A 14,176-nucleotide genomic window follows, 5' to 3' on the forward strand; every position below is an offset into this window, starting at 1 on the left:
TGTGAGGGCAGTGGTAGAGACTGAGAGCAGAGAGGAGCAGATGAATGTGAAAGACACGGTGGACACAAAGTTGAAACTCCCAGCTCTGAATTCTCCTCTTGCGGCATATGATTTCCAAAACTCAAGTTGTTTTGCCCAGAGCTGCCATTTCTGCCAGTATCATGTGACCTTTAGGAAGCTCGTCTTTGCACATAGGTGAACAACATACCACACAAAGGTTGTTACACCCTTGAGGCCCTGTTTTTAAGACTGTCTCCAGACAGTGACTCAGGGTCAGTACTGGACTGCAGCTGTGAGTTGTGCCTCTCAGAGGGCACAGGGCAGCTGTCCTGGGAAAGCACTAGCTCAGTGGCCTGTGCTTCCAGGGTTCCCAGTGGCATGGCAGCACATTAAGGTTAGCCAGCGGAGCCGCTTATCAGAGATCTAGCATCTGTTAGGTGCCTGCGTTGCCTGACGTTTTTTAAGATTGAAGTATAGTTGATTTGCAATATCATGTTAGTTTCAAGTATACGGCAAAGCGATTCAGTTATGTATATATATGTATGTGTGTGCGTGTATACACAGAAGCCTGGTGGGCTACAGTCCATGGAGTTGCAGAGTCAGACACGACTTAGTGACTAAACAACTGTGTGTGTGTGTGTGTGTGTGTATTGCTTACTCATGTCCAATGTGTGTGTGTGTTGCTTACTCGTGTCCAATTCTTTGCAACCCCATAGACTGTAGCTCACGAGGCTCCTCTGTCTATGGAATTCTCCAGGCAAGACTACTAGAGTGGGTCGCTTAGGGCATCTTCCCAACCCAGGGATTGAACCCAGGTCTCCCACATTGCAGGCAGATTCTTTACCATCCAAGTCACAGGGATATATATACACAAGACACACATATATATTCTTTATCAGATTCTTTTCCATTATAGATTAATACAAGATATTGAATATATTGCCCTGTGCTATACAATAAATTCTTGTTTATTTTATATATAGCAGTGTGTATCTGTTAATCCCTCCTAATTTATCCTCCCTTCCCCTCTGGTAACCATTTATTTTCTGTGTCTGTGAGTCTGTTCCTGTTTTGTAAATAAGTTCACTTATTACTCTACCATAATATTTATCTTTTTGTCTGACTTATTTCAGTTAGTGTGATGATTTCTAGGTCCATGCATGTTGCTGCTAATGGCATTATTTCATTCCTTTTTTATGGCTGAGTAAAACTTGGTTGCAAGCTTTAGACTGTCCCTCTAGAGTCAGGATTTGGAACCCAGGGCCCAGAGAGCCTAGAGCCTAGAGCCTGAGCCCCTACGTTGAGTAAGTGGGGGCAGGGAAACAGGTGATACTCAGGCCTCTGGGCTTTTCTTTAGGAAACTAATATATTTAAAAGATGAGAGTCCATCCTTTAAAAGTGGAGGAAGAGAAGGGCAGCTGGTAAATCTTTCATAATAACTCAAAAAAGAATAGAGGTAGTTAAGTCCTGAATGGACTCCTCCACTGGAGAGAAGCCTCAGCAGTGAAGGGGCCCCTGTTTCAGAATGAGGGCCCTGCAGCAGTGCAACAGTTAAGGAGGGAAGCGTGACTGCCCTTCATCCACTGGCTTGGGGCCTTTCACAAGTCAGTCGTTTCTTCTCTCAGGGCTTGTCTCCTCACCTGTAAAATGAGAGGCTAGACTAGGACATCTGGGGCTTTCTGGCTCTCAAGACTGAGTGTTGCTAAATTTGTTATGCTTCCCCAGAAGGGTACAGACTCAGGTGGGACTGGGTTATCCCTCTGTCCCTCTTCTTTTGGCCACTCAAACCGACCCCAGAGAAGGTGGCCTCAGACCGTGAGCTCTTAGCCTAACAAAGCCTCTTTTGACTCTGAGGAGGTCCCTTATGGGCCAGGCCTCACATGCTTAGCATGTTAATTTTTCCCCTCCGACTGGCCATTCATATAGGAATCACAAAGACCTGGGATTTCTCTCTCTCTCGTCTTCTTGCAGCTAGCCTGTAGGAATTGCCTCCTGGGAATTTTTTTACCTAAGTGGTTTTACCAGACAGTTAAAGCTGACTCTTTGAAGCCCCCACACTATTTTACATTTAAACTCCACTCAGCCTGGGATTGCTGTTCCCTTCCAGTGGGGTTTCTGATTTGCAGTGGGCCAACAGGAATTGCAAACAAAACACAGGTAATTAGGTTGTTAACTGGCCGCCTCCCACTAAGCCAAGTGCTTGGCCTCTGTGACAGCTGGCCAGAGTGCAGAGGCTGGCTTTTCTAGCTTTCCAGTTCTTAACTAGATTGGGATTGGGTGCTTAGAAGCGCGATTATTGGGAAATGGGGATAATCTTAAAACTCTGTTATTGTTAATGATAGCAAGTGAGACCCCATTGCCTTTGTTAGCAGTCTACTTGTCTAATTTCCTTTCTTCCTCCTGCCAGCTTTGGGTTCTAGGGGTTGGACCCAGAGTTCAGCAGGAAAAGTGGCAGGGCCCTTGCCTGGTGTCGTGTGGCCAGTGTGTTGCAGCTTCAGCTCCCACCTCAATCGGACTTGCTACTGTCTCTTCCTCCCATCTGCCCCCTCCTCAGACACAATGGGAACATCCTGTTGGATGCAGAAGGCCACATCATCCACATCGACTTCGGCTTCATCCTGTCCAGCTCACCCCGAAACCTGGGCTTTGAGACATCAGCCTTCAAGCTGACCACGGAGTTTGTGGACGTGAGTGAGGAAGGAGAGGTGCCTCACTGTGGTGTCATGGGAGGGGGAACTGGTAGTCTCTCCGCAAGTGGGGAACAAACAGATCAGAAACGGGAGTAAGTCAGGGTGAGGTTGGATGTCCTGGGAGGCTTCCTGCCTGATAAGAGGTGGGTACGTAACAGTTCGGCACATTTACCTGCGGGAGGAGTTGTGAGCTCCCTTGCGCACACAGTTCTCTCCTCGCAGGTGATGGGCGGCCTGGATGGCGACATGTTCAACTATTACAAGATGTTGATGCTGCAGGGGCTGATCGCGGCTCGGAAACACATGGATAAGGTGGTGCAGATCGTCGAGATCATGCAGCAAGGTGGGCCGGGGAAAAGCCTATGTTCGGGGACAGGGTGGGACCCATAGTGCCTCGGGATTCCCTCTATGTTGGGGCCCTGGGGCATGGAGCCTCCGGAAGGTTGATTCCACCTCAAGACTGGGGGTGGGGCTCCCAGCTCTGATCCAGTGCCCTGCTTCTCCTTCCACATATTCCTCCTGATTCCTGACAGCTAGTCCTGGGGGTGGGAGGGCCGAGGCAACAGAAACTACCTCCTGTGTGCACTAAGAGGGGGAAAAAAAAGGAGTCCCATCTCCAGCCTCCTGGTCTCTTCCTGTCTCCCCATCCTTTGTCCCGCTCTGAGTGTCTCCTTCCATTGCTTGGCTCTTCACCAACTCAGGTGTTTTCAGTCACCACCTTGCTCCCCCTGGCCTCTGACTTCTGATGGCCCTATCCTCAGACCCCTTCCCTGGGCCATACTCACTCCTTCTGCTCAGAGCCGAGCTGTGTTCCTCTCTCCTCTATCTGCTCTCACTGCTGTTTCCTCACGGCCTTGCCATCTATAGTCTTTTGTCCAGGATCTCTCCTCTCCAATCTTCTCTGGGCCCTCATCCCCATTTCCCCCTCAGGGCTTTGGTGTCCACCCATTCTGAGCTGCCAGTCTCCTCCTCCCCATCCCTGCTCCCACCCCACAGGTTGTCGCCGTTGCTCAGGAGCATCCCCGTCTGGCCCCGTGATGACGGTGGCCCAGGTCATCTGTGAGTGTCAGACGTAGCATAGGCAGAGGCCTGCAACCAGATAAGTGCCCAGCTCAGGGCCCGCTCCCCAGACTTCCCGGCCTTCCTTCTGGGTCCTAAGACTGCTCCCTCCACCCTTCCTGGAGGAGATGCGGTGCTGACTCCCTGCCCTCCTCTGCCCTTGTGCCCTTACCTAGAGGCACTTAGGAGTGTGGGATGAACAGGGACTCAAGACAGGGCCTCTCGCCGGCCCTCCATTCTCTGCCCAAGCAGACCTGCACGCACGCTGTCAGGGATCTGAGAGGGAGGGCAGGGCAGCAGGCAGCCTGGCTCTCTCCTGTTACACTGCGCCTCCCTCCTTTCCTCGTGTGACCCTGTTCCTCGCTGCTGCCCCCAGGCTCTCAGCTCCCTTGCTTCCATGGCTCCAGCACCATCCGCAACCTCAAGGAGAGGTTCCACATGAGCATGACCGAGGAGCAGCTGCAGCTGCTGGTGGAGCAGATGGTGGACGGCAGCATGCGGTCCATCACCACCAAACTCTATGACGGCTTCCAGTACCTCACCAACGGCATCATGTGACGCCCTCCTCTTCAGGCCCCAGCGCGATGGGGGGTTCAGGGGACCCTCCCTGGGAAGGCCCTTGGAGAAACCCTAAGCCAGGAAGCCCCACCCCCGCCAGCCACCCACCAAGGGGAATGGAAGGCAAGACATACAAAGGCTCATGTGGTAACCGTAGAGCTTGCCGGGGCGGGTGGGGAGAGCCAGCTGCGGGGTCCAGACTGACGGGGGCTTCCTTGCCGCCACCCCAGGTGTGTCAGTATTACCACCTGATGGACTCCAGGACTCACTGCCCTCCAGAGAACAGAAGTGATAAGTGTGGGGGGCGCTGGGGCCTCGCTTCTCACCAGGGTCCGAGAGGTTCTTTCCACAGGCCATCCGCTTCATGTATTCTGGGTCCCAGGAAGAAAAGAGTAGGTTCTTGGTACTGAGGACTTGATCCTGTGGTTGGCCTTTGGCCATGCTGCTGCCTGACTGTCCCCTCCCAGGGACTGAGCCCTAGCCCGAGTTCCCCGGGGTAGGTGGGCTTTGGCATAGGGTCCTGCCCTTGCTGAGGTGCCCCATCCCAGAAGTGAGGAAGGGAATGATCACGGCCCCTCCAGTCTGAGGGTACTGGCCTAGCCTCGGGGAATTCCTTGCCCTGATCCCTTCCCCACACCCAGGGAGCTAGCTCTCAATTTTTTATTTTTTTGTTTGAAATAAAGTCCTTGGTTAGCCATCTGTGTCCTTTCTGAGATGTGTTTTTTTCAGGGGTGGGGAGTGGACATGCCTGTGTTTAGGTTACAAAAGGACCTACACAGAACAAGGGGGAGGCTGCCCCTGCCTGTCTTGGTCAATAACCACCTCATCCCCCAAGAAGGGCCTTCCCAGCTTTGTCACTCACCTCCCTCCCAGACCCGTCCACATTGTTACATAAAAAGAGGAGCTTGAATGGGGATTAAACCACAAGCAGTTTTAATGGTCTGGTTTTCTCCCTCCCATTTCCCCCACTGTTAGTATTATTACTACAAGAATAAAGGATTCCTGAGAGCCTGTCCCCTCCTCTCCCTGGGACCCCCTTGACAGGACTCACCCCCACCAACCCCCCTCCCCCCTGGATTTCTGGGGAAAAAAAAAAAGTGAAAGGCACTGCAGGGGTCGGGGCTGGAGTGCCGGTGAGTCTGAAGGGCATGCTGGGACCGCCATCCGTGCCCACAGAGGTGAGGAGTGTGTCCCTGACCACCCCAGTATCAGGCCTTCCCATCCTCCCACCCCCACCCCCCCAGTCCCACATGGGGGGGCTGCAGCAAGAAAATAATTAGTGTTGGGCTCAGAAAGAAGGAATGGAGACCCACTCTACTAGGACCCAATGGGGGACCGCAAGTAACTACCATCCTCAAAAGCTGGTTGTCCTTGGGGGTTAGCGGAAGAGGAGCTGAACAGAACGTGAATTATAATGGAACTCCCCAGCCCAGCGACCAGGAAGCAGCAGTGACCCAGGGCTCCCGAGGCAGAGGGCAGGGGCTCAGTCCAGGCCTGGGCCCTAGTTGTCCCCACTGCCCCCTTGCCGAGCCCTGATGAACGCCATGCCATGTGTGCGGAAATGGGTCTTGAGGTTGAGAGGGCTGTCGCAGCTCTTGCCACAGACCTTACAGGTCAGCGGGCCTCCTGAAGCAGGCAAGGGTGACTCTCCACCATCTGGGTCGGACCTGGAAGGAGGGGGGGCCTCTTCCTCCCCATCCCCCAGGCCTAGGGCACTGGCACTCCCCACACCCCGTTTCTTCTTGTGGCTGATGAAACGGTGACGGCTCAGGGAGCCAGGTGAGGCAAAGCACAAGCCACAGTCGAGGCACTGCTGGGCGCCACCGTCCACCCTCAAGCCCACCACGAGGCTCTGTTCCGCTGAGCCGCCACTCCGGTAGCGCAGGGGGCCGTGGCCGCCCGACCCGGGTGCGCCCCTGGGGGACTTGGCTGGCGGTGTTGTGCTGTCGGGCTCCTCACTGCAAGAGTCTGAGGACTGGCGGCGCTTGCGTCCTGGCCCCTGGAGAAGAGGAAAGGAACTGGGTGTCCGGGGCCTCCCACGGCCCCAGCACCCCCACCCAGCACCCTGAGGCCGCGTCCACGTCCGCGCGGCAGCGTGGGCCTCCGCCTACCTGGGCTCTGGCACCAGGGCCCCGAGCCAGGGCGCTCCCCCGGCCAGGGGACTGGGCCCCGAGCGGCAAGCCGTGCCGGACCTGGACGTGTTTCTCCAGGATCAGGCGGCTGCTGAAGGTGCGCTTTCCCTCTGTGCAATACCTAAAGGGGAGAGCGGGCGGGTGGGCGCCGGGGCACAGCCCAAAGACCAAGGCTCGCGGCTTGAGCAGAGGGAGGCCTCAACCGTCAGTCCACTCAGACCTAAGAGGCAGGCGGGAAGGTTGTTTTGGGGAACCAGGGTTGGGGGCACCCTGCGAGACAGAGAAGAGGACAGGGGCACAGGAGTGAAGGTTACCTGCAAGGGTAAACTCGCTTGATACCCTCGTGGTTGACCCTGACGTGGCGCCTCAGGCTGGGGGCCGAGCAGAAGGACCGCTCACACAGGCGGCAGGGAAACTTTTTCACTGACTAGGAGAGCAGGGGGTGGCGGATCTCAGAGCCAGGCTCCCATCTGGGACCCCACCCCCACTGCCACACAGGTCAACCCCAGTGCAGCCCCTCTGGCTCCCAGGGGACACCCCCTCACCTTGCCATGCTCCTTTTTCATGTGACCCACATACTCGTCACGCTCAGGAAACCAGGAGTGACAGAGGCCACAGGTCCAGCCGCCAGGGCCCCCGCCCCCGCCCTTGATGCCTTTGCTCCCCAGTTCTCGCCGGGGCCGTTTGGTTGGGCGAGGGGGCTCGGGGGAGCTGGGCGGCTCCTCCTCTTCTGAGGTTGAAGACGATTCCTCAGTAGGGGCAGCGGTTCCTGCCCGAGACACAGCCAGCTCCTCGGGCTCTGTCTTGGGGGTCAGAAGAGCACCCCCAGCTCCTTTCCCAGCGGTCTCCTCCCCTGGGCGCCCAGACTGATGGGTGTTCTGTGAGAGGGAGACAAGGCATGTGGCTGTTGGGGGAGCGGGGGGAGGGCCTGGCTTTGCCCAACTCCTGGCCTCTCCCTTGCTCCCATTTCCAGAGGGGTATGTTATCTTAACCCCGGACTGATCCAGCTGAGCACCCCACCTCTGTCTCTTGACTCCTGTACCTTGAGATGTTCCAGCATGGTCCTTTTTTGGGCGAAAAGCAGAGGACAAGATGGGCACTTAAAGACGCTGACACGCTGGGGCAGCAAGTGCTGGTCAAAGTGTGAGGAGAGGAGGGGTTTGTGAGTGAAGACCGTGTCACACATGGCACACTTGTAGATCATCCTGTGCGGAAGGAGAGGACAGTGCTGACATCCTGCCCCATCAAGGCCCATTCCCACCCCACCTCCCACCCCACCCCTATGCTCCCTCCCCAGGTCTCACTTGGCCTGCTGCGTGTGGAAGCTGGGATGCTGGGTGTAGAGGTGGGCGTGGGCGCTGGGTGCAGACTTGAAGGCCATGGGGCAGATGGGGCACTTGTGGAAAACCTCGCAGTGTGACGTCTGGATGTGGGACTTGATGGAGTTCACACCCCCAAACACCACTGCACAGCTGGGGCACCTTGGGGAGAAAGTCAGAGGCACAGTGGTGAGTGGGGGGCGTCCCTGCAGCCACCCCCAACCCCACACTCATTCTTGGGGACCGGGTGACCTGAGAAGTTAATCGGCAGTGGAACATGAGCAACTGGAGGAAGTAAGGAGCCACAGGACCCGGTCCTGCAGGGGAGGCCTGTGGAGGTAGAGCTGGTGCTCCAGAGGTGGCCCTGCTCGCCCGCTCCGTGGGGCCCACCCGCTCCGTGGGGAGCGACGGAAAGGCAGGGAGCTCAGGCCGCACTCGCCAACACAGCATGGCTGCGTGATTCAGCAGGAGAGACGGGCTCGCCTTCTAAAAGGCTGGTCCCAGGAGCTACGAGACCATCAAGTACAGGAGGAAAAGTGTCGACATATGGGGAGGAGGTGTGGGAGGCACCTGTATCCTACGCGGCGAGAGAAATGTAGGCAGGCCTCCCGGAGATGGGTCTGAAAATTGGCTTGCAGAAAGTTGCCCCCACACTCAGGACAGACGTGGGGAGGCCGGTTCTTATGCATGCGCTGGTGGGCGCTGAAGCTGCAGCGGTTGGGAAGCATCATGGGGCAGGTTGGGCACACCTGTCGAGGGGGTCGAAACAAGGTGAGTCTGTGAGGAGGGCCCTGTCCCCCATTCCTTCTAACCAAGCCCCCACACCTTCCTAGACCCTGTCCCCATGGCACCTGGCTGTCCCCTTCCCAGGGAGGGGCTGTGAAAGGCAACTCACGTTGCTGGTGGCCCCAGGGGCGGGGGGCCCGAGCTGCTGGAAGTGGGCAGCCATGCCGGCCTTGTCGCGGCACTGCTCCTTGCACTCCAGGCAGCGGAAGCATGTGTAGGTAGAGGTGGCAGGGGTGGCGGGTGGCTCCGTTGAGAGCGGCAGCACGGGGGCCTCGGCGGCAACTGCAGTAACGGCGGAGGTGGTGACGGCCCCTTCACCCTTGCCCAAGGCGGGCAAGGCTGGAGGTCCGAGGGCAGGTGGGACAGCCAGCAGGGGCGTGATGTCCGGCTGCCCCACCATCTGGTCCAGGGCCACCGGCCTCATGACCAGGTGTGAGCACTGCATGACGAGCCCCTTGTCCTTGTGCTCGCGGGCATGCAGAAGCAGGCTGCACTTGTTGAAGAAGACCAGGCGGCGGGCGCAGTGATTGCAGGTGACCTCAATGCGCATGCTCCGGCGGTCATAGTGTCTCGCCAGGCTCTTCTCCAATGAGAAGGCATCCCCACACTCGAGGCAGCGGTAGCCTGTGGGTGGCAGGGCCAGCCCGGCCTCAGCCGGCGGACTCAGGTTCGGCCGGTAGGCAGGCAGCAGGTTCTTGCTGTTGAGGATCTTGTTGAAGGCCTCCACCAGGCTGGACTGGGTCCGTGAGATCACCGTGCCACCTGCTGCCCCCGGCCCAGTGGCCGGCTTAGAAGGCTGCACCATTACCACCGAGGCGCCATTCACCTTCTGCCCCCCTGTCCCCAGCCCTGTCCTCCCCTCAGCCTTGGGCAGGGCTTGGGGCACCAGACCCAGCACATTCTTAGGCATCATCTTAGGGCTGGTGGCAGTGCCCCCAGGCAGAACCACCGCTTTGCGGGCCACGCTGGCAGCCATCAGCATGGCAGTACTTGCATTCTGAATGGTGGCCACAGGCAGCACGGTGCCCTTGAGCCTCGTGCCATCACCCAGTTGGACACTCACCACCTTCGGACCCTCGGGGGCTGGGGTTGCTGGGGACAACTTCAGGAGGTTAGCCTCCGCCAGGAAGCCCCCCTCAGCCAAGGGGGTAGGGGGATCAGGGTCTGAGGGGACCCGGGTTACAGTCCTTGTGATATTTCCGCAGGATGTTTTAATGGTCTTGATCCGCACCTTGAGAGGCCGAGAGGAGCTGGAGGCAGGGGAGTCATTGCTGTCCTCATCTGCAGCCTCAGCTCCACTGGAGGGACTCTGGGGACTTCCCGGGGAAGACTTGTCTACTGGTCCCTCATCCTCCTCTTCCTTCAGGGGCTGACAGCTGGGCCCTTTAGGGGAGGCAAGAGGGCTCTGGTGCCCCGGAGACTTCTTGAAGAAGGACACCCCTGCCACCTGGGAAGGGGAGGCACTGGCAGGGACTCCCGTGGCCTCAGGGCTAGCGCCTGAGCCTGGCTGGGCGAGGCTCTGGGGATGAAGAGGGCTGCAGCTTTCCTGCTTCAAGGCCCCCAGCAGTGGGGGAGAAGAAGGGGGCAGCAAGGCTGGGCCATTCTCCCGGGTCAGCTCAAAGGGAGAGGGGAAAGCAGGTGGGGTCAGGGCCCCTTCCCGAGGTGGGGAGGGCGCAGAGGGAGGAAGGGGATCAGGGTGCTCCCCTGGCTCAGGCCCAAAATGAGCAAACAGATCCAGCGGAGCTTTGCCTTCCAGGGATTTTTCTTTCCAGGTACCCCCACTAGGAGGAGCTGGAGAGCGTGGGGTCCCTGGAAGGGATGGCTCAGGGCCCCCAAAACCATTCTGCATCAGACGAGGTCCCAGAGGGCCTTCCTTCGTCACTCCCCCCGCCCGGGCCCCTTCCCCTCCTGAACTCCCAGCCAGGGACTCTGACTGCTCAGGACACACAGTGTTCTTGACGATGACGCTGACTGCTGAGACGTCCGGCGGTGGCAGGCTATGGTCAGAGGCCTGGGTGGGCCCCCCAGGGCCATCCCCGGCAGGAGCTGCTGTTGCTTCTCCAGATTCACCTCCTACACTGGGTTCAGGCTTCCCAGAGCCTCCTGGCCCCTCATTTTCTTCTGGCCCAGAATGGATGGCTTCATTTGCATCAATGTCAGGGATGTCAAAGGCAGCAAGGAGGTCATCAAAATCAGGGGTCTTCATGTCCCCCATGGCAATTGGTCCCAGACCTGGGGAGAACAGGGTTAAAAGTGAGAAACAGAGATGTCTGAAAGCAGGAACTCTGGACCTCCTCCCTCAGCATCTCTACATACATTCCCTCTCAGAAGCCCATGCACACTAACAGGTACACCTCCATTATAGTGCAAATCCTAGAGTGCTGGTGGAGGCACCTGTTTTGTCAAACCCTAAAACTGGAAAGGAAGGTAGCATGCACATTCCAGAGAAAGATCCAGAGAAGATCCAGAGAAAGCAAAGGAAAAGAGACTTCTCAGAAACACAGCTGAGAGATAACAGAGTAGAGACGGAGGGAGCTCTGTGAGCGTCCTGGTTGAAACCACCACAACCCCTCCTGTGCCCAGCACAGAATCAATCAACTAATCAATACGACTATTAAGGAGGCGAATGTACACGATGCTCTAGGTTTAAAAGCTCATTCACGGCAGCATGGGATCCATTGATACTCTTAGTGGATCTTCTGGGGGTCCACAAAGATCTGAAAGGCCATATGCACAAAAAGGGCAGCAACTTAAGCCAAGATGCAAGGATTGATTCCAGTTCCAGCCTTATCAACAGCCTGCTGTATAAGCAAGTTACTCAACTGCCTTACTCTTGCTGTCTGAAACAGCGGGCAAGTAACTGGTTTATCATAGGGTTGTTCTGAGCATGATATGAATCCTAAACCTGAGAGTCAGAACCCAAAGAATAACTGATTATTACAGCCAGGACAAGGACATGCCAGGCCAACAAGGCGCTGGGAGAGAATAAGCACTGGAAATCTAGGGCTGGGGTCAGAGATGAGAGTCAGGGGTCAGGGAAGGTCAAGTCTGGGCCACCTGGGGTCATTACTAGCACTTGGAGATCTAGCTGGGTTAACAGGGAGAAGTGGGTTCAGGGAAGTTGCCCAAGAGACCAAAATGGAAAGAATAAGACACAGGAACAGAAAGAGACAAAGAGAAGCAGCAACGGAAAACCGTGACGGCAGCCTGGTCACAAGGGCCCCAGCCTAGGCCTCAGCTGTCACAAACACCTGCTGCTCCCTCACCTACCTTCCCAGGAGTGCCTGGCCTTCCCCTAGCCAGCCCCGCCCCTGCCTCCCCATCTTGCTCTCTCAGGACTAAAACTCCAGGGTATGCGCTTATCCAGCACAGCTGCCACAATGGGAAAAGTCAGGCTCCTCACGCCTCTCATTTTCCCTCTGAGCCCCTCACCTCAGGTTATCCCCAACTCACACTCCTCACCCTAACCCTTTTCCCTTGGCAACAGTGGCCCAGGAAGGTTCACCCAACCCCCACCTGTCCCAGTACAAGAAAAAAAAAATCCCAAGAGACTAAAGCAGTACTAAACCAACAAGGTCGGTTGAGAGCCTGTGGGGGACCCAGGCCTGTTCCCTACCTCTCTCCCCACAGTGTTTCTGTATCTAGGAAGAAGCAACTGAAGAAGTCTCTTTCCTTCCACATTCCCTGCCCAGGATGCAAGCCATTTCCCAGGCCAATTCTCTCACCTCCTTCCAGCCTTTAGACTGTAACTGGAGAGAGTCCCAGCAGGTGGCAGCTGGCATTGCTGGGACCAAGGTGGGGGTGGAGGGAGAGGGTACCAACTAGAGAAAGAAAGGGGAGTCCTCCCTTCATCCCCCTCTACTTAATTCTGCAGGCTCTGGGTTTAAACAAAGCCCTCCACCCTTGCGTCTGCCCTGCTGGATGGCTGCAGCCCTCCCCTGCCCCGGCGCCCTTCCCACCCTCAGAGGCCAGAGCCACCTTCTGCTTCCGCGCTCAAAAAAGTGGGCTGGTGGAGCACAGATCAATGGAGGCTATGAGAATACACCTACGAACTTGCCTCCCCCAAGGAACTCCCTCTTTGACGTCCAAGTGACTTAGAGGTCATCGGATAGTCAGGAACAGGCAGTAGATCAAGCAGCGGAGCTCAAGGCCGTAGAGGCTTCCCCCGCCCCACAGTCCAGGCCTTTCTGCGGCTGCTGCGCCCTGTCTCTTGGGCTCCAGCCCCCCTCCTTCCCTCCATTCTTCCCCAAAAGCCAAAGGAAGGGGTTGAACAGGAAGAGGGTGAACTGGCTTGGGTCGGGTGGGGGCCCCGCGTCCCCTTCCCTGGCCCGGGGCCTGCTGCGCAGAGGAGGGAGAGGGGCCGGCGGCCGGGGGCGATTAGGCTGCCGCCAAGCTGGGCAACGGGCTGAATTAAGTCTCTGCCATCTGCCGAGGACCTGCGCGGGGAGCATGTCCAGGGTTGCGGGGAGGGGGCGGAGTGTACATGGGAGAAGTCAGAGGGGAAACTGAGGCGCGCCGCCCTTCTCTAGTTCTCACCCGCGTGCGAAGGGAAGGACGGGCCTCCGCCAGGCCAGGCCCTTAGGGAGCTGCCGCGCCGCACCTCCCGGCCCAGGACTATACGGGAGTAGGGGAGGCGTGGAAAGAGAGTGGGGAGGGGACAGTCTCTGCCTGAGTCGCAGCTCTCCAGCCGGGGTCCGTCCCAACTCCGACCTCCCTCCCTCCCTGCGCAGCGCAGCCTCCTGCCCCCGCGGACTCCCGAGGCTCTCTCGAGACCGGAGAGGAATCGGAAGGCGCGTCGCGGCCCGGGGCTCGAGCCTGAGTCCCGTCCGGGCCCGGACGCTGACCCGCGCCCAGGCGGGGTGCAGGCTCCGCTCCGGCCTGGCCCAGTTCCCCCGCCCCCACCCCTGGACACGGACACCATTTTAGGTCGCGACATCCCGCAGCTTCCAGTCCCCGGGCCGCGCTTCGGACGCCTCTTGGGCCAGGGGCGCCAGGAGTTGGGGACCCCGACCCTCCCTCCACGTTTACCCTGCTAGGGGCTGTGCTTTCAACAGGCTGGGAGTTTCGCCTACCGGCCCCAAGGAACCGGGGCGGCGTCGGGGCCACAGTAGAAGCCATCCCGGGGGGCGGCGCGCGGGGGGGGGGGGGGTAGTTGACCAAGTGGGGGAGGGGCGGGGGTATTTACCCGCCCCCCCAGGGGGCGGGGCCAAAGGCGGGTATTTACCCCAGACACGCTTTCTTGTTCCGCTCCCAGTGCGGGCCGAGACCCGGCGGTCTCCCCACGGCTCCGGCCGCTACCGCCGCCGCCGCCGCCGCCCTCTCCACGACCGCCGCTACTTCCTGCTTCTCTCCGGTTCAGCCTCCCCCTCCCTCAGCTCCCTTCGCGTTCCCGGTCTGGGCTGCCCGCTTTCGCACTCGCCATTGGTCAATGCCCCCGTCGTTCATTACTGCGCCCCGCCCAGCTCCACACTGGGTTGGCCTAAAGGGCTGCCGCTCTGAACCAGCTCCGTCCAGCCTTCCCGGCATCATTGGGCAAGAAGCTTGGTCCTTCTGGAGATGCTTCTCCTCATTGGTTGCGCCGGGGCCCACCTGCCCCCATCTGTGCGTCTCAAAAATGATTGCCCTCCGTGAC

The 14,176-nt window shown here is 58.1% G+C and overlaps 2 protein-coding genes across 6 annotated transcripts in view; one reads left to right on the top strand and one right to left on the bottom strand.

Annotated features, from left to right (window-relative positions):
* PI4KB (phosphatidylinositol 4-kinase beta) overlaps positions 1–4,944 on the top strand; it is a 26,180-nt gene extending 21,236 nt beyond the window's left edge. For 2 of the 4 annotated variants that reach the window (XM_068991596.1, XM_068991607.1), the window contains 4 exons: positions 2,555–2,687; positions 2,913–3,033; positions 3,687–3,749; positions 4,126–4,944. In XM_068991596.1, coding sequence (XP_068847697.1) covers positions 2,555–2,687; positions 2,913–3,033; positions 3,687–3,749; positions 4,126–4,307 — 499 coding nt within the window. In that variant the 3' untranslated portion in view covers positions 4,308–4,944. The remainder of the gene's footprint in view (positions 1–2,554; positions 2,688–2,912; positions 3,034–3,686; positions 3,750–4,125) is intronic. The other 2 variants (XM_068991603.1, XM_068991608.1) reach the window with 1 other exon arrangement.
* On the bottom strand, positions 3,733–13,893 carry ZNF687 (zinc finger protein 687). Of its 2 annotated transcripts, XR_011146317.1 has the most exons (10): positions 8,654–10,403; positions 8,329–8,507; positions 7,744–7,920; positions 7,482–7,644; positions 6,985–7,317; positions 6,754–6,866; positions 6,419–6,560; positions 5,914–6,306; positions 3,922–4,678; positions 3,733–3,779 (listed from the first exon to the last, which is right to left on the bottom strand). XR_011146317.1 is itself a non-coding variant. In XM_068991582.1 (9 exons), exons 2-9 carry the CDS (start codon positions 10,757–10,759, stop codon positions 5,809–5,811), a joined length of 3,711 nt encoding a protein of 1,236 aa, XP_068847683.1. In that variant the 5' UTR covers positions 10,760–10,776; positions 13,769–13,893; the 3' UTR covers positions 5,574–5,808. The 2 variants fall into 2 exon arrangements, 1 of the variants encoding a protein (XP_068847683.1); XM_068991582.1 differs by lacking the exons at positions 3,733–3,779; positions 3,922–4,678 and adding an exon at positions 13,769–13,893 and having other exon boundaries at positions 5,574–6,306; positions 8,654–10,776.
* Between the last annotated feature and the right edge of the window lie 283 nt (positions 13,894–14,176).

The sequence above is a fragment of the Capricornis sumatraensis genome, chromosome 2 (genome assembly GCF_032405125.1).
Source record: "Capricornis sumatraensis isolate serow.1 chromosome 2, serow.2, whole genome shotgun sequence".
Lineage (NCBI taxonomy): Eukaryota > Metazoa > Chordata > Mammalia > Artiodactyla > Bovidae > Capricornis > Capricornis sumatraensis.

Bases quoted from the DNA above. Each gene is read 5' to 3' on its own strand.
- ZNF687 (XM_068991582.1), bottom strand. From the start codon at position 10,759: ATGGGGGACATGAAGACCCCTGATTTTGATGACCTCCTTGCTGCCTTT. The intron at 8,508-8,653 runs GTGAGTTGCCTT...CCCCCTCGACAG, and splicing joins CCCCTGGGGCCACCAGCAAC to GTGTGCCCAACCTGCCCCAT. The intron at 7,645-7,743 runs GTGAGACCTGGG...CCTTCCGCACAG, and splicing joins TTCCACACGCAGCAGGCCAA to GATGATCTACAAGTGTGCCA.